Source organism: Salvelinus fontinalis, chromosome 19, assembly GCF_029448725.1.
Source record: "Salvelinus fontinalis isolate EN_2023a chromosome 19, ASM2944872v1, whole genome shotgun sequence".
NCBI lineage: Eukaryota > Metazoa > Chordata > Actinopteri > Salmoniformes > Salmonidae > Salvelinus > Salvelinus fontinalis.
This window is the reverse complement of record NC_074683.1, coordinates 34,284,310-34,307,114: the sequence shown is the minus strand read 5'-3', so window position 1 is coordinate 34,307,114 and position 22,805 is coordinate 34,284,310. Positions and strand designations below refer to the sequence as shown.

At 41.4% G+C, this 22,805-nt stretch overlaps 1 protein-coding gene across 1 annotated transcript in view; it reads left to right on the top strand.

The window, feature by feature from the left end:
• Positions 1-22,805, top strand: part of parp14rs3 (poly(ADP-ribose) polymerase family member 14-related sequence 3) — a 38,732-nt gene that overhangs the window by 1,348 nt on the left and 14,579 nt on the right. Inside the window, exons 2-20 of the mRNA XM_055871402.1 lie at positions 2,579-2,790; positions 2,913-2,934; positions 3,221-3,388; positions 3,918-4,157; positions 4,287-4,529; positions 9,197-11,268; positions 11,480-11,612; positions 11,721-11,825; positions 15,096-15,158; positions 15,249-15,425; positions 15,555-15,739; positions 15,833-15,875; positions 16,003-16,107; positions 16,262-16,324; positions 16,470-16,646; positions 16,854-17,026; positions 17,110-17,221; positions 17,309-17,428; positions 17,537-17,599. Of these exons, the coding sequence (XP_055727377.1) occupies positions 2,579-2,790; positions 2,913-2,934; positions 3,221-3,388; positions 3,918-4,157; positions 4,287-4,529; positions 9,197-11,268; positions 11,480-11,612; positions 11,721-11,825; positions 15,096-15,158; positions 15,249-15,425; positions 15,555-15,739; positions 15,833-15,875; positions 16,003-16,107; positions 16,262-16,324; positions 16,470-16,646; positions 16,854-17,026; positions 17,110-17,221; positions 17,309-17,428; positions 17,537-17,599 (4,476 nt within the window). The remainder of the gene's footprint in view (positions 1-2,578; positions 2,791-2,912; positions 2,935-3,220; positions 3,389-3,917; positions 4,158-4,286; positions 4,530-9,196; positions 11,269-11,479; positions 11,613-11,720; positions 11,826-15,095; positions 15,159-15,248; positions 15,426-15,554; positions 15,740-15,832; positions 15,876-16,002; positions 16,108-16,261; positions 16,325-16,469; positions 16,647-16,853; positions 17,027-17,109; positions 17,222-17,308; positions 17,429-17,536; positions 17,600-22,805) is intronic.

Below are 22,805 nucleotides of genomic sequence, written 5' to 3'. Positions count from 1 at the left end.
TGTTTGGAGGATATATTGGCACGGGTGTTGTTAGGCCCGAGACGAAATCGAGGGCTAGCAACCCGTGCCAATATATTCTCCAAACCCCATTTTCAAGGACAGTATCACTTTTACACAACGGGTTACCAATATATTGAAATAATGATTGACTTATTTAAATTAAAAACCTTATTTGGAAGAATTTATTCATACTATTTCTTCCTTCCACAAGATACTGTCCCGACACAAATCTAGGGTTGCTACCCAAGCCGGCTGGTTGTTTGTTCTATCGGTTTGGTTGCCAGAGACGCGACCCTCTCATTCAGTCATTTTGTTCTGTATCTATGGATGCGACCCAGTCGTTCGTTCTAAATGTCCCATTTCCATAATGGCTGGCAACGTTCTTATCCCTTTCTAGCCAGAATAACAACAAAGTAGCTGTATTTGCATTAGTTTAAGCTTTTTCTAATGACATTTATTTGGATACATCCATAACAATGAGCTAATGAGGCGCGATTTCGCCTTGCATAGAAAACGTGCTCACTCTTCAGGACACTGTTGTTCAGAGGAGCTAGCCAACAACACAGATAAAACAATCACTTCTAACTGTAGCTTGAAAGACTGCAAACTAGCTGCACTTTGTTTCATTTGACCTTTTTTCAATTGACATTTCTTTGTATATATCCATAAAAATTATGCCAGCTGATTCATAATTTCGACTGGCTGAGAAACACTGCCTGTCTGTCTGTCTCGTCCCGACTCGCGACACGTTACTATATTACTACAGTGGGGCAAAAAAGTATTTAGTCAGCCACCAATTGTGCAAGTTCTCCCACTTAAAAAGATGAGAGAGGCCTGTAATTTTCATCATAGGTACACTTCAACTATGACAGACAAAATGAGGGGGAAAAATCCTGAAAATCATATTGTAGGATTTTTAATGAATTTATTTGCAAATTATGGTGGAAAATAAGTATTTGGTCACCTACAAACCTGTAACTTCTTCTTTAAGAGGCTCCTCTGTCCTCCACTCGTTACCTGTATTAATGGGACCTGTTTGAACTTGTTATCAGTATAAAAGACACCTGTCCACAACCTCAAACAGTCACACTCCAAACTCCACTATGGCCAAGACCAAAGAGCTGTCAAAGGACACCAGAAACAAAATTGTAGACCTGCACCAGGCTGGGAAGACTGAATCTGCAATAGGTAAGCAGCTTGGTTTGAAGAAATCAACTGTGGGAGCAATTATTAGGAAATTGAAGACATACAAGACCACTGATAATCTCCCTCGATCTGGGGCTCCACGCAAGATCTCACACCGTGGGGTCAAAACGATCACAAGAACAGTGAGCAAAAATCCCATAACCACCCAAGGGGGACCTAGTGAATGACCTGCAGAGAGCTGGGACCAAAGTAACAAAGCCTACCATCAGCAAGGGCATTGAAGATGAAACGTGGCTGGGTCTTTCAGCATGACAATGATCCCAAACACACCGCCCGGGCAACAAAGGAGTGGCTTAGTAAGAAGCATTTCAAGGTCCTGGAGTGGCCTAGCCAGTCTCCAGATCTCAACCCCATAGAAAATCTTTGGAGGGAGTTGAAAGTCCGTGTTGCCCAGCAACAGCCCCAAAACATCACTGCTCTAGAGGAGATCTGCATGGAGGAATGGGCCAACATACCAGCAACAGTGTGTGAAAACCTTGTGAAGACTTACAGAAAACGTTTGACCTCTGTCATTGCCAACAAAGGGTATATAACAAAGTATTGAGATAAACTTTTGTTATTGACCAAATACTTATTTTCCACCATAATTTACAAATAAATTCATTAAAAATCCTACAATGTGATTTTCTGGAGAGAAAAAAATTCTCCTTTTGTCTGTCATAGTTGAAGTGTACCTATGATGGAAATTACAGGCCTCTCTCATCTTTTTAATTGGGAGAACTTGTACAATTGGTGGCTGACTAAATACTTTTTTGCCCCACTGTATATGATAGCTGGAGATCTAATTTAAATATTGAAACAATGTTTCAAATGTCGTAGACCGACAGCAAGGTTTATACAAATCTCCGCTGTAGAAAACTAAATGTTAGTCTAAAAGAAATGTGAGATAATGTCTAGATGCTTTATAGTGGAGTTTATAAATTGCCTGGCTGGGTTGAGACATTGGATTGCCCAGTCAGATGGAACAGAGTAAATAGGCATTTTAACGTCACATTTAGCTGGTGTTAACTTGTGGAATAGACACCGGCTGGAATACGGTTTTAACCAATCAGCATTCAGGATTAGACCCATTTATTGTATAAATAGGCCATATAACACTGAGCCTTGTGAGTAGGCTGTGCTGAATGGTGATAATGGTGTTAGAAACTATCCCAATGGGCACACACTGGTTGAATCAATGTTGTTTCCACGTCATTTCAATGAAGTTACGTTGAACCAACGTGAAATAGACGTTGAATTGACGTATGTACCCGGTGGGTATAGAGCTCCAAATACCAAATTAATTTAGTTCAGTAATGTAACCTGTGTCTTAGGAGCCACATAAATCTTTGTAAGATAAGTATGTAATGATGGTCTGTCAATTCCTCTTCAGCTCTGCAGAAAGTGTTGGATAGAAAATGCCATAAAATTGATTTCAAAATCCCTTTTGGGGTGGTTGAGCTTCAAGTGAAACTGAAGGAAGATGGCGGTGAAACAGAAGTGAAGAAAGTTAAACCACCAGTCTTCCCTCGCCCTACAAAAGACAAACTGACTTCTCTAGGAAAGTCTTCACCTAACGTTGGGTTCTTTAACGTTGAAGAGAAGGTAATTCTTTATGTGTTGCTTATATTGTATCAAATTAGAGTTGGCAATATACAGCATTACAGCATTACATCATTTGGACCTACTAATGTGTTTTCTCTCTGTCTTTGTCTGTGATGTATCAGCCAGTGTCAGAGAGTCTAGTGGGTAAGACTCATATTCATAAATATACTTAAAGTTGCACTATGCAGAATTCGCTCCGCAATTTCCTGGTTGCTAAAACTCTAATCGTTTTCCTGATTTCAGTTTATGTGACAAAATAAAATAGCATGGTGTAGAGAATAATTGTACCATCTAAACCGCTGTGTGTGTGTGTGGGGGGGGGGGGGGGGGGGGGGATCAAAAAGTTAAATATTGACATATCTTTAATAAGATATTAAATCAATAGGTAAATCACAGTAATGTTCATTCTGTGTGTCTGTTTATTTTTCAGATTCAGTGACGGATGATGACATAAAATTACTACTTGTCAGAACCACCAAGGAATGTGAAACGGAGCTCCTTAACTTGTATTTTGAGCAGTTTGCTTCAGAAGAAGGAGAGGTCAGCATTACAAGCCATGGAAAGAATAGCTGGGTTCTTAAACTGTCCTGTCAGTCAGGTAAGGAGTGTTTCCCCATAGACTCATCTAATTAAAATGTTCTTTCTTCAAGTGAATATTATATTGTGGATTTACTGTATGTGGGAGTTGTTAACCACTTGTATTGCTTTCAGTGGACAGTTCAACTTTGTACCTGTCAGGATAAGCACTAATTAGATAAACTATGATACTTGTGTATCATTCAGAGGTTACTTTCCTTTGACTGTAAAATACCATGAGTCATCTCAGCTGGGAATAGGGCTCATAAGGAAATGATTCCTTCTCAGTCACTAGAACACAATAGCTGCTATTTGAAACAAGTATATGTTGATTTTTTTTCAGTGAGTCTTTGTATCTCAGATAATTTACATTGTTACATGTGATGACATTGACATTGTGACACTGTGACATGTGATGACATTGTGACGTGATGACATTGTGACAGGTCATCTACTTATATCATCAAGTGAACATTACATGAGTGAATTTCTTGAGTCTGCTTGATCATTCATACCCACCAATAAATACTGTACCTACTACCTCCTCTCAGATGCAGAGAAAGTCCTTGCCAAGAAGGAGCATCAGTATGGCATTTCTGTGCAGGTGTACAATGAGACTGCTGTTGAAGGGAAACTGGACAAAAGACGCTTCATCCTGACTGGGTTCAACGAGACCTGCAAGTGCGACATTGTCTCTCTATACATCGGCAGCTGCAGCCAAGGCGCTGAACATGCCTGGGAGACCCTTGACGACGGAGAAAGAGTAGTGGTCACCTTCAAACAGGACATTGGTGGGTCCACAGATACATCACAAATATATATACGCCATATCACTATTACACCATTCAATTAAGTTGCATGACCAAACAGCGAAATACAACACTAATCTAACTATCAATCTAACTATCCATGTTCCACAGACATAAAGTCCTTCCTTAGGAAATGCTTGTCAAAGAAGTTCCAGGGCATGGAGATTGGGGCTTGCCGTTTAGAGCTGACAGACTCTGTACTTGTCCAGGGGGACATGAGCCAAATCAAAGGAGGGGTGGAGGAGGCCCTGAATCTCTACTTCTCCAGCAGGAGGAGCAAAGGAGGGGCTATCAGGTCCCAGATTTGGGTTACAAAGGGCAAGAGCATGGTCATCACCTTTGAAGACTGTCATGGTAGGGCCCTTTTCAATTACATTATGCTCTAGAAATGATGTTGTGTGTAGGCCTACAGTTGTATCAATAGTTGTACATGCACATTGTATATTATGCATTTCAAAGCAATATTATGCATTTCAAAGCATTTCCTAACAGTTACAATTGATGATCTTGGAAATACAATATAGTGTTCAAGTCCTCCTCCAGTCTCATTAGGTCCCCTTTTTTCCCAATTTCCGCCTGACTGACATGCCCTAAGTAATCTGCCTGTTGCTCAGGCCCTGAAGCCAAGATATGCATATAATTGGTACCATTGGAAAGGAAATACTTAGAGGTTTGTAGAAATGTTAAAATAATATAGGAGACTATAACACAATAGATATGGTAGGAGGAAATCCGAAGAAAAACAAACCAGAATTTTTGGGGGGAGGGCCCATGCTCTTACAATGGAAAGTATAGGGGCATACTGAATTCTAGCTCCCAGGATGCAATTCCTATGGCATCCACAGGGTGTCAGCAGTCTATGTTCAAGGTTTCAGGCTTGTAACTTCCAAAACGAATAAGAAATATGAGTTTTAGTAGAGGGACACAGTCTTGGAAATTCGTGTTTGGGACCGCGATGAAGACAAGACGCACCTGCTAAAATCGATTTCCTATTGAACATACTTCTTTCCGTAAGAAATATTATAGTTTGATTACATTCTAGGGTATCTGAGGAGTCAATAGTTGTTGAAACAAAGTGGTATATTTTCGGATTCCTTTTTCTGCATGTTGAACAAGTGGATTACTCAAATCGATGGTGCCAACTAAACCGACTTTTTGGGATATAAAGAAGGATTTTATCTAACAAAACGACACCACATGTTATAGCTGGGACCCTTTGGATGACAAATCAGAGGAAGGTTTTCAAAAAGTAATTGAATATTTAAATCGCTATTTGTGAATTTATTAAACCTGTGCCGGTGGATTTTTTTTTGATGTTTTGATGTGGGGCGCCGTCCTCAAACAATCGCATGGCGTGCATTTGCTGTAATGGCTACTGTAAATCGCACAGTGCAGTTAGATTAACAATAATTTAAGCTTTCAACCGATATAAGACACTTGTATGCACCTAAATGTTTAATATCCATAATTTTTACGATTATTTATTTGAATTGCGCGCCCTCCAGTTTCACCGGAAGTTGTCCCGCTAGCGGAACGCCTAGTCCAAAGAGGTTTTAACAAAATGCACATCTCAATAGGTGGTCCCAGTATGACATGAAATGGCACAAGTGAGGGAGGAGGACTTTCTTCTTCTGTTCTCTATTGCTCCTATTGTTCCTCAAGTGAGGAGGGAGGCTGATGACATCACATCTAACCATCAGACCTACTCCTTGAAGATTGAAGTTGTCTAAAAAAAAACAATTTTGCTCAAAACATATAGAATACCAGTCAAAAGTTTGAACACACCTTCTCATTCCAGGGTTTTTCATTATTTTTACTATTTTCTACAATGTAGAACTATAGTGAAGTCATCAGAGCTGTGAAATAACAGATACAGTTGATGTCGGACGTTTACATACACCTTAGTCAAATACATTTTAAACTCAGTCATTCACAATTCCTGATATTTAATCCAAGTAAAAATTCCCTGTTTTAGGTCAGTTAGGATCACCACTTCACTTTAAGAATGTGAAATGTCAGAATAATAGTAGAGCGAATTATTTATTTCAGCTTTTATTTCTTTCATCACATTCCCAGTGGGTCAGAAGTTTACATACACTCAATTAGTATTTGGTAGCATTGCCTTTAAATTGTTTATCTTGGGTCAAACGTTTCAGGTAGCCTTCCACAAGCTTCCCACAATAAGTTGGGTGAATTTTGGCCCATTCCTCCCGACAGAACTGGTGTAACTGAGTCAGGTTTGTAGGCCTCCTTGCTCGCACACGCTTTTACAGTTATGCCCACACATTTTCTATAGGGTCGAGGTTAGGGCTTTGTGGTGGCCACTACAACACCTTGACTTTGTTGTCCTTAAGCCATTTTGCCACAACTTTGGAAGTATGCTTGGGGTCATTGTCCATTTGGAAGACCCATTTGCGACCAAGCTTTAACTTCTTGACCGATGTCTTGAGATTTTGCTTCAATATATCCACATCATTTTCCTACCTCATGAAGCCATCTATTTTGTGAAGTGCACCAGTCCCTCCTGCAGCAAAGCACCCCCACAACATGATGCTGCCACCTACGTGCTTCATGGTTGCGATGGTGTTCTTCAGCTTGCAAGGCTCCCCCTTTTTCCTCCAAACATAATGATGGTCATTATGGCCAGACAGTTATATTTTTGTTTCATCAGACTAGAGGACATTTCCCCAAAAAGTACGATCTTTGTCCCCATGTGCAGTTGCAAACCGTAGTCTGTTTTTTTTATGGCGGTTTTGGAGCAGTGGCTTCTTCCTTGCTGAGCGGCCTTTCAGGTTATGACGATATCGGACTTGTTTTACTGTGGATATAGATACTTTTTTTACCTTTTTCCTCCAGCATCTTCACAAGGTCCTTTGCTGTTGTTCTGGGATTGATTTGCACTTTTCGCACCACAGTACGTTCATCTCTAGGAGACAGAATGCGTCTCCTTCGTGAGCGGTATGACGGCTGCGTGGTCCCATGGTGTTGATACTTGCGTACTATTGTTTGTACAGATGAACGTGGTACCTTCAGGCGTTTGGAAATTGCTCCCAAGGATGAACTTGTGGAGGTCTACAATTATTTTTCTGAGGTGTTGGCTGATTTCTTTAGATTTTCCCATGATGTCAAGCAAAGAGGCACTGATTTTGAAGGCAGGCCTTGAAATACATCCACAGGTACACCTCAAATTTACTCAAATGATGTCAATTAGCCTATCAGAAGCTTCTAAAGCCATGACACAATTTTCTGGAATTTTTCAAGCTGTTTAAAGGCACAGTCAACTTAGTGTATGTAAACTTCTAAACCACTGGAATTGTGATACAGTGAAATAATATGTCTGTAAACAATAGTTGGAAAAATTACTTGTGTCATGCACAAAGTAGTTATGTCCTAACCAACTTGCCAAAACTATAGTTTGTTAACAAGACATTTGTGGAGTGGTTGAAAAATGAGTTTTCATGACTCCAGCCTAAGTGTATGTAAACTTCTGACTTCAACTGTATGGAATCATGTAGTAACCAAAAACGTGTTCAACAAATCAAAATATATTTTATAGTTTAGATTCTTCAAAGTAGCCACCCATTGCACTATCTTGGCATTCTCTCAACCAGCTTCATGAGGTAGTCACCTGGAATGCATTTAAATTAAGAGGTGTGCCTTGTTAATTTGTGAAATTTATTTCACTCTTAATGTGTTTAAGTTGTGTTGTGACAAGGTATGGGTGGTATACAGAATATAGCCCTATTTGGTAAAAGACCAAGTCCATATTATGGCATGTACAGCTCAAATAAGGAAAGAGAAACGACAGTCCATCATTACTTTCAGACACGAAGGTCAGTCAATCTGCAAAATTTCAAGAACTTTGAATGTTTCTTCAAGTGCAGTCGCAAAAACCATCAAGCGCTATGATGAAACTGGCTCTCATGAGGACCGCCACAGGAAAGGAAGACGCAAAGTTACCTCTGCTGCAGATGAGAAGTTCATTAGAGTTACCGGCTTCAGAAATTGCAGCCCAGATAAATACTTCAGAGTTCAAGTAACAGACACATCTAAACATCAACTGTTCAGAGGAGACTGCGTGAATCAGGCCTTCATGGTTGAATTGCTGCAAGGACACCAGTAAGAAGAAGAGACTTGCTTGGGCCAAGAAACACGAGCAATGGACATTAGACCGCCGGTGGAAGTCTGTCCTTTGGTCTGAGGAGTCCAAATTTGGTTCCAACCGCTGTGTCTTTGTGAAATGCAGAATAGGTGAACGGATGATCTCTGCATGTGTTGTTTCCACCGTGAAGCATGGTTTGATGGTGTGGGGGGGCTTTGCTGGTGACACTCGTGATTTATTTTGAACTCAAGGCACACTTAACCAGCATGGCTACCACAGCATTCTGCAGCGATACGCCATCCCATCTGGTTTGCGCTTAGTGGGACTGTCATTTGTTTTTCAACGAGACAATGACCTAACACCTCCAGGCTGTGTAAGGGCCATTTGACCAAGAAGGAGAGTGATGTGCTACATCAGATAACCTGGCCTCCGCAATCACCCAACCTCAACCGAATTGAGGAAGTTTGAGATGAGTTGGACCGCGAGTGAAGGAAAAGCAGCCAACAAGTTCTCAGTATATGTGCGAAGTCCTTCAAGACTGTTGGAAAAGCATTCCAGGTTAGGCTGGTTGAGAGAATGCCAAGAGTGTGCAAAGCTGTCATCAAGGCAAAGGGTGGCTACTTTGAAGATTATAAAATATTTGTTTATCACTTTTTTGGTTACTACATGATTCCATGTGTTATTTCATAGTCTTGATATCTTGACTATAATTCTACAATGTAGAAAATAGTAAAAATAAAGAAAAACCCTTGAATAAGTAGGTTAGTCTAAACTTTTGACTGACACTGTATATTTTTTTTAGCTTTAGTGTGTATACTGTATTTCTACTTGGGATATCACTTTTCAACAGGAGAAATGGATGATGTCTTTAAGGCAATTCAGTAGTAATTAATTCTGTCCCCTGTTTTCTTTGTTCCAGTTGCCCATCAGGTGTCAGAACACAAGCATCATTTTGGTGGGGTCGAACTCATAGCTCAGCTGTTTTACTCCAGCCTGCAGAAGGCTTTGACGGGACAAACAGCCCTCCTCCCAGACATCCCCACTAAAGTGATCCTTCCACTCAGTGTGGAACTCCTTGACTTCATTAACCGTGACGAGACCCGCAAGCAGGAAATTACAACTGTTCTCCTTAGGGTCCATGCTAGAGTTTCCTTCAACATGAGTACAGAACCCCCTCAGATGGAACTGGACATGACCATGGAGAATGAGTCTTTGGGCATGCTCAGATTGTTCGCTACATGGGAGAGGAAAGCCCGGAGAGAGGCTCTGGCCTTGCTAGAGAAATATAAAGAGGTTCAGCTGCCCATAGAGGTGGAGGTCTGGGAAAGGATCGAGAGCGGTTGTCTTGGCCTCAAATCCCCTGGCGCTAGCATCTATCACAGGATCACTAGTGCTGAGATAGTGGTGGTGTGTGTGCAGAATGAGGTGAAGACCCTAGTGGAGAAGATTGAGCAAATGGTGAAAAATGCTAGTGATGAGCTTGAGCGGGAGAGGAACACGGTATTAAGAAAAATCCCACTGGACTCTAAGGAAAAGCTGGATTTCATTTGTGATCTTGTCTCTGGTAAAATAGTGGACGTAGGGTTTTCTAAAGATGAAGAAAGCTTTATCATCTGCCTAAAGGGTTTGGAGAACCAGGTGAGCACAGCAGAAGGTGCTGTGAAAGAGGCCCTGGGGAACGTTGAAGCCAAACTCCTTGACATATCAATGCCTCTGATGGCGTTCCTAAAGTCTGTGGACCTGAAGAAGATTGAGAAGAACCACTTTGCCCAGAACAACATATCATCTGTGTTCCTCCTTGGTAATGATTCCATCCAGATCCTGGCAGATAGAACTGACATCCAGAGAGCTGAAGACAAACTACACGAGGTCATCAAAGAGGAAGTCATCAAACTCACACCAGACCAAACCCACGTGACAAAAGGCGAACAATGGCTGCAGTTCTTTGCCGGACTCAAAGGTGAGCTCAAATCCACCAAGAACAACCACAATGTCAGCATCTCAGTTTCGCAGGAGAAGATCGGTGTCTGTGGATTCTCCAATGTTGTAGCAGATGTGTCAGGGAAGTTAAGGGGATACCTGGATAACAAGAAGCCAGAAACAGCGGACATCCCTCTCAAATCAGTGCAGGAAGTACAGTATGTGGCCTCTTGTATGAAACTCTCAGAGGTCCCTGAAATTAAGGCCCTTGGAGTGACTATACTGCCATGCAAAACACAAGGATCCCCTTGCCTGAAGATCACTGCAGCGAGCGATAAAATCAAAGAGGCCTTAGATGCAGTGAAACAGCAGGTCAGTACAATAACGACGGAGAAGTACACATACTCCGAAGCCGGCAAGTCCAAAGTCCTGGAGAAGAACCGAGTCGCTCTGCAGGCTAAGGCCAAGGAGTTAGGGTGTAAGCTCTACCTATCACCATTGATTACCCACTGTCAGGAATACAGCTACGACATAGAAGGGTGCATCACTTTAACCGTGGGTCAGGGTAACATCTCCCAACATGCTGCAGATGCTCTGATCTGCCCTCTGAGCAGCAGCCTGGCCTTCGATACTCCGATCGCCAAACAATTCCTTCAGATGGGTGGGCCTGAGATCAGGAAGGTGTGTGACAAGTTCCTGAAGGAAAGGCAAACTCTACAGGCGGGAGATGTGGTCTTGTCCAACCCAGGAACCCTTGGAGCTAAACACCTCATCTATGCAGGCATTCCTGTATTGGGGAAGGCTTCCACACCTTTCAACACTGTCTATCTGCAGTCTGCTGTCAGGGACAGTTTATTGGGAGCAGAAAAAAATAAGTGTGTCTCCTTAGGCATGCCAGTGATAGGGTATGGCACCTTTGGTTTTTCTGTCAAAGAAAGCTGTGTAGCAGTTATCAAGGGAATCCTAGATTTCATCTACGCTGATCAGAAATCCCCCCAACTGAGGAGCATATTTGTGATCGACTCTGATGCCAAGCTAGTGGGGGAGTTCCAATCAGCCATTGAAGGAAAGGTAAGTCTGCTTGATCTGTTGATCTAGTTGGACAGTTTTTTTTGTTTCTTTGTTTTGTTTTTTTGTTTCTCTACCTTAGATTTAACATACCAAGTCAAACCACGGTACATTCATGGGTGTGATTGAAGAGGAAATGTACAGTGGCATTTGTAAATGGGGTGAAGTATTCCTGTTGAAAGTGAAACCTCTTTTGTCCTGCTTAATTTAACAGGGTTATCATCGTCAACAAAAAACCAGCAAACCAGCAACAGGCACAACTCCAACTTCTCCCCCTGCAGCCAACGCCTCACAAAGCACACCTCCACCACCACCCCTAGCGGCTAAACCAGGTTCAGACATCAAAGGTTATTTCCTTAATTTTTGTGTTACCATAAAGATAAATACTATAATACTAGATACTAAAACCTATAGCATGCCGTGTCCTCACTCAGACTTCTCTCCTCTATTAACAGTGATTATAGGTGGCGTGTCAGTGATCCTGAAGAAGGGCGACATCACCAAAGAGACAGTGGATGTCATAGTGAATTCCAACAACCAAAATCTGAATCTGAACTCTGGTAAGTGTCAGTTTCAATGTTTACAATTAGGCAAATTATCTCACTTTAGACTTTTAGGTTTTAGTTCAGGTTAATCGCAAGTCTTTAGAGGGTTGCTGAACTTACTGATTTAGCCTCGGTTTCAATCGTCCTCATTAGGAAATGCACCTGAGAATGAGATTTAGGTCTTGGAGCCGTGCTTTGATGTGTGTGTCTCTTGTATATGTTCGCACATGGGAAGAGTTTCTACATTCACTCTGACAAAAACAGTACACAATTACAGTCACTCACCCTTCTAGATAACTTTAAAACAGTCTAACCAGGTCTTGTGTCTGGAAGTAGCCTAGGTTAGCTAGCAAACTTCTTTCGCCAATTAGCTTCAGCCGGCCGGTGCACGACTTTGGCAAAGTTGGTTTGACTTTGGATAGCCTATATGTGGGGCTAGTCAATATATTACACAATATAAATGGGAGACTATTTTCATGTTACATACACCTTTTTAGTTTTCTCATTAAATTATTTCAATATTTGTATATTAATTTCTACAAATACTAGTTGGTTTGAGGTTTTTATGTCATTGCAATTTGGACCTATTGAAATTTACAAATATTGTCCAATGTACAGTTGAAGTTGGAAGTTTATATACACTTAGGTTGGAGTCATTAAAACTTGTTTTGCAACCACCACAAACAAACTCTTGTTAACAAACTATAGTTTTGGCAAGTCGGTTATGACATCTACTGTGTGCATGACACAAGTAATTTTTCCAACAATTGTTTACAGACAGATTATTTCACTTATAATTAACTCTATCACAATTCCAGCGGGTCAGAAGTTTACATACACTAAGCTGACTGTGCCTGTAAACAGCTTGGAAAATTCCAGAAAATTATGTGTTGGCTTTAGAATCTTCTGACAGGCTAATTGACATCATTTAAGTCAATTTGAGGTGTACCTGTGGATGTATTTCAAGGCCTACCTTCAAAATCAGTGCCTCTTTGCTTGACATCATGGGAAAATCAAAAGAAATCAAAAGAAATCACAAGTTCATCCTTGGGAGCAATTTCCAAACGCCTGAAGGTACCATGTTCATCTGTACAAACAATAGTACGCAAGTATCAACACCATGGGACCACGCAGCCGTCATACCGCTAAAGGAGACGCGTTCTGTCTCCTGGAGATGAACGTACTTTGGTGCGAAAAGTGCAAATCAATCCCAGAACAACAGCAAAGGACCTTGTGAAGATGATGGAGGAAACAGGTACAAAAGTATCTATATCCACAGTAAAACGAGTCCTATATCAACATAACCTGAAAAGCTGCTCAGCAAGGAAGAAGCCACTGCTCCAAAACCGCCATAAAGGCCAGACTACGGTTGGCAACTGCACATGGGGACAAAGATCATACTTTTTGGAGAAATGTCCTCTGGTCCGATGAAACAAAAGTATAACTGTTTGGCCATAATGACCATTGTTATGTTTGGAGGAAAAAGGGGGAGGCTTGCAAGCCAAAGAACACCATCCCAACCATGAAGCACGGGGATGGCAGCATCATGTTGTGGGGGTGCTTTGCTGCAGGAGGGACTGGTGCACTTCACAAAATAGATGGCATCATGAGGTAGGAAAATTATATGGATATATTGAAGCAACATGTCTCAAGACATCAGTCAGGAAGTTAAAGCTTGGTCGCAAATGGGTCTTCCAAATGGACAATGACCCCAAGCATACTTCCAAAGTTGTAGCAAAATGGCTTAAGGACAACAAGTCAAGGTATTGGAGTGGCCATCACAAAGCCCTGACCTCAATCCCATAGAAAATGTGTGTGCAGAACTGAAAAAGCGTGTGCAAGCAAGGAGGCCTGCAAACATGACTCAGTTACACCAGCTCTGTCAGGAGGAATGGGCCAAAATTCACCCAACTTATTGTGGGAAGCTTGTGGAAGGCTACCTGAAACATTTGACCCAAGTTAAACAATTTAAAGGCAATGCTACAAAATACTAATTGAGTGTATGTAAACTTCTGACCCACTAGGAATGTGATGAAAGAAATAAAAGCTCAAATAAATAATTCTCTCTACTATTATTCTGACATTTCACATTCTTAAAATAAAGTGGTGATCCTAACTGACCTAAGACAGGGAATTTTTACTCTGATTAAATATCAGGAATTGTGAACGGCTGAGTTTAAATGTATTTGGCTAAGGTGTATGTAAACTTCCGACTTCAACTGTACATTGTGTAATTTACTGATGGTCCCTAACTAGCCCCGTAGGGATATCCAAAGTTAAACCAATTTGTCCATGGTCAGTGTGCTGTGCATTATGATCAGTCGTGTTCAGCTGCCACTCCGAATTGTTGATTACTTGTGTGCTGTTGTAACAGTCCTGACCTATTTATGTTAGTTTTTATGTGTTTATGGTCAGGGCATGTGTTTTGGGTGGGCAGTCTATGTTACCTGTTTCTATGTTGGTTTCGGTTTGCCTGGTATGGCTCTTGATTAGAGGCAGGTGGTTTGCATTTTCCTCTAATCAAGAGTCATATTTAGGTAGGGCATTATCACTGTGTGTTTGTGGGTGATTGTCTCCTGTGATGTCTTCGTTATGTTAGATGTATTCACTTTTGGAGCTGTTTGACTGTTCGTTCGTTTCGATGTCCGTTCCTGTTCGTGAGTTTACGTTTGTTCCATGTAAGTTTATGTTCAGGTTGCGTGTACGTCGTTTTGTTATTTTGTAGTTTGTTAAAGTGTTTTGTTTCGTGACCATCGTGTTAATAAATAAAGATGGCATATTTCCCTAACTCCGCATTTTGGTCCGAAGATCCTTCTCTCCTCACCTCTTCCGAGGATGAGGAGAGCGACAGCTCTTACAGCTGTGGGCATGTGGGCAGGATTATAATAAAACCAATCCAAGGAAAACTGTTACGTACCCTTCATTCCGTGACATACCCTTTTTGTTCTTAATAACCTCTAGGGCCGGGATGATACCAATATCGCAATACTCGTTAGGATCGTGGCAAAGAAACAAAACACTAAGCATATTTAACTTTGTTCGGAAAACAGCCCTAATGTTAGAAAAAAACATGTTGTCATCCAGAGTCACATGTATTTATTTTCCAAGCTGAAGAACACAACATTTTAAATACAGCAGGTTTTTAAAGGAACACATTTTGGTCTGCTTCATGTTTTCATTTTTGGCATGGAAAAAATGTCAGAATAAATGTTTCCACAAAGGCTGTTTTCAAACATTTTTTTGATTGTCGCTCTTTAACATATCTCATACTCAATGACTTGACAGGGGTTTCTGGAGCCATCCTGAAAGCGGCTGGGAAATCTGTAGCAGATGAATGCAAAATAATTGGTTGAGTATTATTATATTAAGTCTTTATTTGTCCAGAAATTGAAGTGCATTGAGGTTTGTAGAATTGACTTTGTGTCCCAATTTCCCCAGGTATGCTGAAGGCCGATGGTGTTGCGCTCACATGTGGTGGGAACCTAGACTGTAAAAACATAGCTCAGATGGTTGGGCCCAAGAATTCTGCAGATATCATCACCTCCATAGAGAAGGTCCTACAGCTGTGTGAGAGCCAGAATGCAGCCACAGTGTCCATGCCTACTATTGGCACAGGTGATTCAACTGAAATGTAGTGTAAAACTAAAAGTTCCGTTCCGGTGTCACTTGTATTGATTAATCAATACATTTATTGGTTTCAAACGATCTATTTATCACTTTGGATGGTGATGTCTTTTGCTTTAGGGCAAGGTGGCATTGAACCCAAAGATTGCATCAAGGCCATTCTAAAAGGACTGGAGAGCCACACGTCACAGATGACCTCATCCAGCATCAAAATCATTTTCATAGTGGCCTTTGAGCAGAAGATCTTTGACTCCTTGAGAAATTACTTTAACAAAAGTAACCTGCGCCCACACAAAATCAAGCAGGTAGATTTAGTTTGACTAAGGCTCAGTTGGACATGTTCTGTGGTTTTGTTTGGTTGATGCGTGTAATAACTTAAGGTTATGGGTTTTATCTAGGCTGCATCCACACCTTCTCAGTCCAGTCTTCCCCCAAATCAAGGTTGGATTTTGATACATCTTTGTTTACATTTTAAATTAATTTCCGTTGTTCTATTTCAACATTTGCGTTGGTTGTCATCATCACAATAATGTTTGTCGCTGAAATGTTGACCTTTTCCGACCCCTAGTTAAGATCCATGGTGTCAGAATTGAATTGAGGAAAGGCAACATTACTCAAGAAACTGTCAGAGGCATTGTGAATAGCACCAATGCTGATATCAGCTTAACAGGAGGTCTGTATATGGAAAAAACAACATAAAATGGTACATTGTTAGCGCACTACAAAAAATACATTATTAGCTATTCTGTGAATATAACTTTCTCCATTCAGTCTTTTTAAAATTAGATTTAAAGGGTATGACCTCATTTTAAACATGTTATTTTCAGGAGTTAGTGCGGCAATTGTCAAAGCAGCTGGGAGCGCAGTTGAACAGGAGTGCAAAACCATTTGTGAGTGTCTCCCATCTCCCATAACAATTCACCTGTGGTGGCTCACAGCCATTCAGTCTGACTCTCACTCTCATTCGCACTCTCTCTCTCTCTTGCTCGCTCTCTCGCTTGCTCGCTCTCTGTGTGTGACATCTGCTTTATCCAGGCCCTCTGAGGGCTGATGCAGCAGGGGTGACCAGTGGCGGGGCCCTTCAGTGTGACTTCATCATCCACATACTGGGGCCCCACTCTGTGGCTGACGCTACACAACGAGTCACCAAGGTCCTGGAGTGCTGTGAGGACAAACAGATCACCACCGTGTCCTTCCCTGCTGTTGGCACTGGTGGGCAATGCTTTATTAGTTACAGGTTCTTAAAAAAAACTGTTGTTATTAAAAACTCTAAATTACCCCATCAAATAATTTTTTTAGGCTACCACCATGCTGCCATTTTTAATTGTCACATTCAAAATCTAGTCATCCATTGGTTCTTGTTGTCCTATTTTTTCAGCTCCACCTAATGCAGGTAATTTTGTATGATTCCCATTGTAGGTGGTGGTGGCCTTAGCGGCACAGATTCTATTGGTGCCATCCTCCAGGGCATCCAGGATCATCTATCACTGTGCTCCTCTACCATCATTAAACTGATCTACATCGTCATCTATGAAGACAAGATCCTGCAGGAGTTTCAGCTGGGGCTCAACCAGTGGAAGACAAGCCAGATGGTACAGTATGTTGAGGAAATACAAATCTGATGTACTAACCTTTCCTTACCAACTAAATGCAAACATTGTGATTCCAAAACCAGGTTGAAGACAACAGTGACGATGATCTTGAGGATGATCTTTATGGTGATAAAGATGACAGTGATATGTGGAACACCAACTCTGAGGAAGAAGATGACACCAGTGTTCAGACAGGTTCCTACAATTCCAGTCTGTTGCTAAATGTGTTCTACTGCTAAATGCCTGCTACTTAACCTTTTCTCTGTGAATCCCTTCATCCAGGAAACACAATTGAAGCAATAATTGGGCCAGTGAAGGTCAAGGTAGTATGTGGTGACATCACTAAGGAGAAAACGGACGCCATCGTCAGCAGTACAAACACGAGCCTCGATCTGAACTGTGGTAAGATCCTCCTCCCCCAATTCCAACTTTCGAATCAGCCAAACGATATTATTGCATCATACAGGTCTTCAGCTGAAGGTTAAACTCATGTCCTATCTCACTCTGCAGGTGTATCAGGAGCCATTCTAAAAGCAGCTGGACAGACAGTCGTGGACGAGTGCAAAGCCTTAGGTATGAGTCTTGATGTACATTAAGGATGTAACGGATTTGTACATTTTCAACCTCATACAGAGATAAACCAGGTGACGTCTCTTCCTGTTGAGTGAGGGAGTGCTCTGTTTGTTTTGAAAGTCTCTGAAAAAGTGTTATATTGAAAACGTTTAGTTACTAGCTAGCCACCTTTTGAGTTTGGATCCCGCAACGCGGTTGGCATCAGTTGCTGGGATTGCTAATATCTGTCCAGGGATCCTGCCGACCAAGGCTGGGTCTGGGGAGTTGTTTGACCTAGCAGCTAGGTGGAGCGTGTCCACAGGCTTGGAAAACCCAGCACCGGCCCAGATGACAGGTCCAGGCCGATAGTGGTCAAGTTCCTGAGGTTCAAGGACAAGGTAGCTGTTCTGGAAACAAACACTAGGAACAGGATCATCCACATGTATAGATCACATTTTCACTAATACTGTAGAACTTTGTTCTAAAGCTGTATCTGTACCCATGGGATGAAGTTATCACAATATAGTGGCTATATCCAGAAAAGCCCAAGCTCCAAAAGCTGGGCCTAAAATAATGTATAAGAGATCATACAAAATATTTTGCTTTGACTCCTATGTGGATGGTGTTAAACACATTTGTTGATCTGATGTGATTAATAAGATGCGGCACTTGAGGAATTTATGAAATTGCTTCTTCCAATTATTCATAAACATGCACCAGTTAAGAAACTGACTGCTAGAACTGTTACGGCTCCATGGATTGTTGAGGAATTGAAAAACTGCATGGTTGAAAGAGATGGGGCAGAAGGAGTGGCTAATAAGTCTGGCTGCACATCTGACTTTATGTGACTAAACTCAACAAAAGAAGAAGAAACTGTATTATGAAGCCAAGATCAATGATATAAAGTATGATTGAAAAAATGTTTGGACTACATTAAATGACTATGGGCAGAAAGACATTTAACGCCATCTTTCATCGACTCAGATGGCTTATTCATCACAAAACCATTTAACGTTGCCAATTATTTTAATGATTACTTCATTGGCAAAGTGGGCAAACTTAGGCAGGAAATGCCAACAACGAACAGTGAGCCTTCGTATTCATGCATAAAAAAACTAATAATGAAAGAAAAGCATTGTACATTTTAATTTTCTAAAGTTAGTGTGGGAGAGGTGGAAAAATTGTTATCAATCAATAATGACAAACCTCATTGACAACTTCAAATCAAATGTTATTGGTCACATACACATTTTTAGCAGATGTTATTGCTGGTGTAGTGAAATGCTTGTGTTTCTAGCTCCAACAGTGCAGTAGTATCTAACAATTCACAACAATACACACATCTTAAGTAAAAGAATGGATTTAAATTATGTATAAATATTAGGACGAGCAATGTTGGAATGGCATTGACTACAATAAAGTAGAATAGAATACAGTATATACATATGATATGAGTAAAGCATATGATATGAGTAAAGCAGTAAGTAAAAATTATTTAAGTGACGAGTGTTCCATTATTAAAGTGGCCAGTGATTCCATGTCGATGTATATAGGGCAGCAGCCTCTAAGGTGCAGGGTTGAGTAACCCATTGGTAGACGGCTAGTGATGGCCATTTAACAGTCTGATGGCCTTGAGATAGAAGCTGTTTATCAGTTTCTCGGTCCCAGCTTTGATGCACCTGTACTGACCTCACCTTCTGGATGATAGCGGACAGTGGCTCGTGTGGTTGATGTCCTTGATGATCTTTTTGGTCTTCATGTGACATCGGGTGCTGTAGGTGTCCTGGAGGGCAGGCAGTGTGCCCCCGGTGATGCGTTGTGCAGACCACACCACCCACTGGAGAGCCCTGTGGTTGCGGGTGGTGTAGTTGCCATACCAGGCAGTGATATAGCCCGACAGGATGCTCTCAATTGTGCATCTATAAAAGTTTGTGAGGGTCTTAGTGGCCAAGCCAAATTTCTTCAGCCACCTGAGGTTGAAGAGTAGCTGTTGCTCCTTCTTCACCACCCTGTCTGTTTGAGTGGACCATTTCAGATTGTCAGTGATGTGTATGTCAAGGAACTTGAAGCTTTCCACCTTCTCCACTGTGGTCCCGTCGATGTGGATAGGTCCGGGCTCCTTTTGCTTTTTCCTGAACTTCACGATCAGCTCCTTCGTTTTGTTGACGTTGAGGGAGAGGTTATTTTCCTGGCATCACTCCGCCAGGGCCCTCACCTCCTTCCTGTAGGCTTTTTTGTCATTGTTGGTAATCAGGCCTACTACTGTTGTGTCATGATTGAGTTGGAGGTGTGCATGGCCATGCAGTCATGGGTGAACAGGGAGTACAGGAGGGGGCTGAGCATGCACCCTTGTGGGGCCCCAGTGTTGAGGATCAGCGAAGTGGAGGTGTTATTTCCTACCTTCACCACCTGGGAGCAGCCCGTTAGGAAGTCCAGGACCCAGTTTCACAGGGCGGGGTCGAGACCCAGGATCTCAAGCTTAATGATAAGCTTGGAGGGTACTATGGTGTTAAATGCTGAGCTATAGTAAATGAACAGCATTCATACGTACAGTTGAAGTCAGACGTTTACATACACCTTAGCCAAATACATTTAAACTCAGTTTTTCACAATTCCTGACATTTAATCCTAGTAAAAATTCCCTGTTTTAGGTCAGTTAGGATCACCACTTTATTTTAAGAATGTGAAATGTAAGAATAATAGTAGAGAGAATGCTTTTATTTCTTTCATCACATTCCCAGTGGGTCAGAAGTTTACATACACTCAATTAGTATTTGGTAGCATTGCCTTTAAATTGTTTAACTTGGGTCAAGCTTCCCACAATAAGTTGGGTGAATTTTGGCCCATTCCTCCTGACAGAGCTGGTGTAACTGAGTCAGGTTTGTAGACCTCCTTGCTCGCACACACTTTCTCAGTTCTGCCCATACATTTTCTATAGGTTTGAGATCAGGGCTTTGTGATGGCCACTGCCAACACCTTGACTTTGGTGTCCTTAAGCCATTTTGCCACAACTTTGGAAGTATGCTTGGGGTCATTGTTCATTTGGAAGACCCATTTGCGCCCAAGCTTTAACTTCTTGACTGATGTCTTGAGATGTTGCTTCAATATATCCACATATAAAGCCTTCCTCTTTTTCCTCCAAACATAACGATGGTCATTACGGCCAAACAGTTATATTTTTGTTTCATCAGACCAGAGGACATTTCTCCAAAAAGTACGATTTTTGTCCCCATGTGCAGTTGCAAACCGTAGTCTGTTTTTATGGCGGTTTTGAAGCGGTGGCTTCTTCCTTGCTGAGCGGCCTTTCAGGTTATGTCAATATAGGACTCGTTTTACTGTGGATATAGATACTTTTGTACCTTTTTCCTCCATCTTCACAAGGTCCTTTGCTATTTTTCTGGGATTGATTTGCACTTTACGCACCAAAGTACGTTCATCTCCAGGAGACAGAACACTTCTTCTTGCTGGTCCCATGGTGTTTATACTTGCGTACTATTGTTTGTACAGATGAACCTGGTACGTTCAGGCGTTTGGAAATTGCTCCCAAGGATGAACCAGACTTGTGGAGGTCTACAGTTTTTTTCTGAGGTCTTGGCTGATTTCTTTTGATTTTCCCATGATGTCAAGAAAAGAGGCGCTGAGTTTGAAGATAGGCCTTGAAATACCTCCACAGGTACACCTGCAATTGACTCAAATTATGTCAATTAGCCTATCAGAAGCTTCTAAAGCCATGACATCATAATCTGGAATTTTCCAAGCTGTTTCAAGGCAATGTCAATTTAATGTATATAATCTTCTGACCCACTGGAATTGTGATACATTGAACTATAATAATCTGTCTGTAAACAATTGTTCGAAAAGTTACTTGTGTCAAGCACAAAGTAGATGTCCTAACTGACTTGCCAAAACTATAGTTTGTTAACAAGAAATGTGTGGAGTGGTTGAAAAACAAGTTTTAATGACTCCAACCTATGTGTATGTAAACTTCCGACTTCAACTGTAGGTATTCCTCTTGTCCAGATGGGATAGGGCAGTGTGCAGTGCGATGGCGATTGCATCGTCTGTGGAACTATTTGGGCGGTAAGCAAATGAAGTGGGTCTAGGGTGTCAGGTAAGGTAGAGGTGATATGATCCTTAACTAGCCTCTCAAAGCACTTCATGATGACAAAAGTGAGTGCTACGGGATGATGGTCATTTAGTTCAGTTACCTTTGCTTTCCTCGGTACAGGAACAATGGTGGAGATCTTGAAGCAAGTGGGGACAGCAGACTGGGATAGGGAGTGATTGAATATGTCCGTAAACACACTAGCCAGCTGGTCTGCGCATGTTCTGAGGACGCCGCCTAGGGATGCTGTCTGGGTTCGGCAGCCATGCAAGGGTTAACCTGTCTAGGATGAGGGTGCCGCTAGCGGCACTCCCCCCCCACCCCCACTGAAAAACCAGTGCCGCGAAATTCAAAAAAAATATTTTTTTTAAATATTTAACTTTCACACAAAGTCCAATACAGCTAATGAAAGACACAGATCTTGTGAATCCAGCCAACATGTCCGATTTTTAAAATGTTTTACAGGGAAGACACAATATGTAAAGATGTACATCTATTACCTAAAAACACATTAGCATAATCCACCATCTTTTATTTGTCCACCAACACCAGTAGCTATCACCAATTCGGCTAAACTAAGATATTTATAGCCCCTAACCAAGAAAAAAACTCATCAGATGACAGTCTGATAACATATTTATGGTATGGGATAGGTTTTGTTAGAAAAAAGTGCATATTTCAGGTAGATGGCATAGGTTACAATTGCACCCACCGTCACAAATGGACTAGAAAAACTACATAGAGCAACGTGTTTACCTACTTACTAATCATCAAACATTTCGTAAAAATACACAGCATACACTAATCGAAAGACACAGATCCTGTGAATACAGACAATATTTCAGATTTTCTAAGTGTCTTACAGCGAAAACACAATAAATCGTTATATTAGCCAAGCACGTAGCACATAGCAGCCCAGCATTGATTCTAGCCAAAGTGAGCGATAAAAGTCAACATCGCCAAAATATATAAATTTTTTCACTAACCTTCTCAGAATTCTTCAGATGACACTCCTGTAACATCATATTACACAATCCATATAGAGTTTGATCGAAAATGTTTATATTTAGCCACCAAAATCATGGTTAGACAATGTGAAATGTAGCCCAGCTGGTGAGAAAA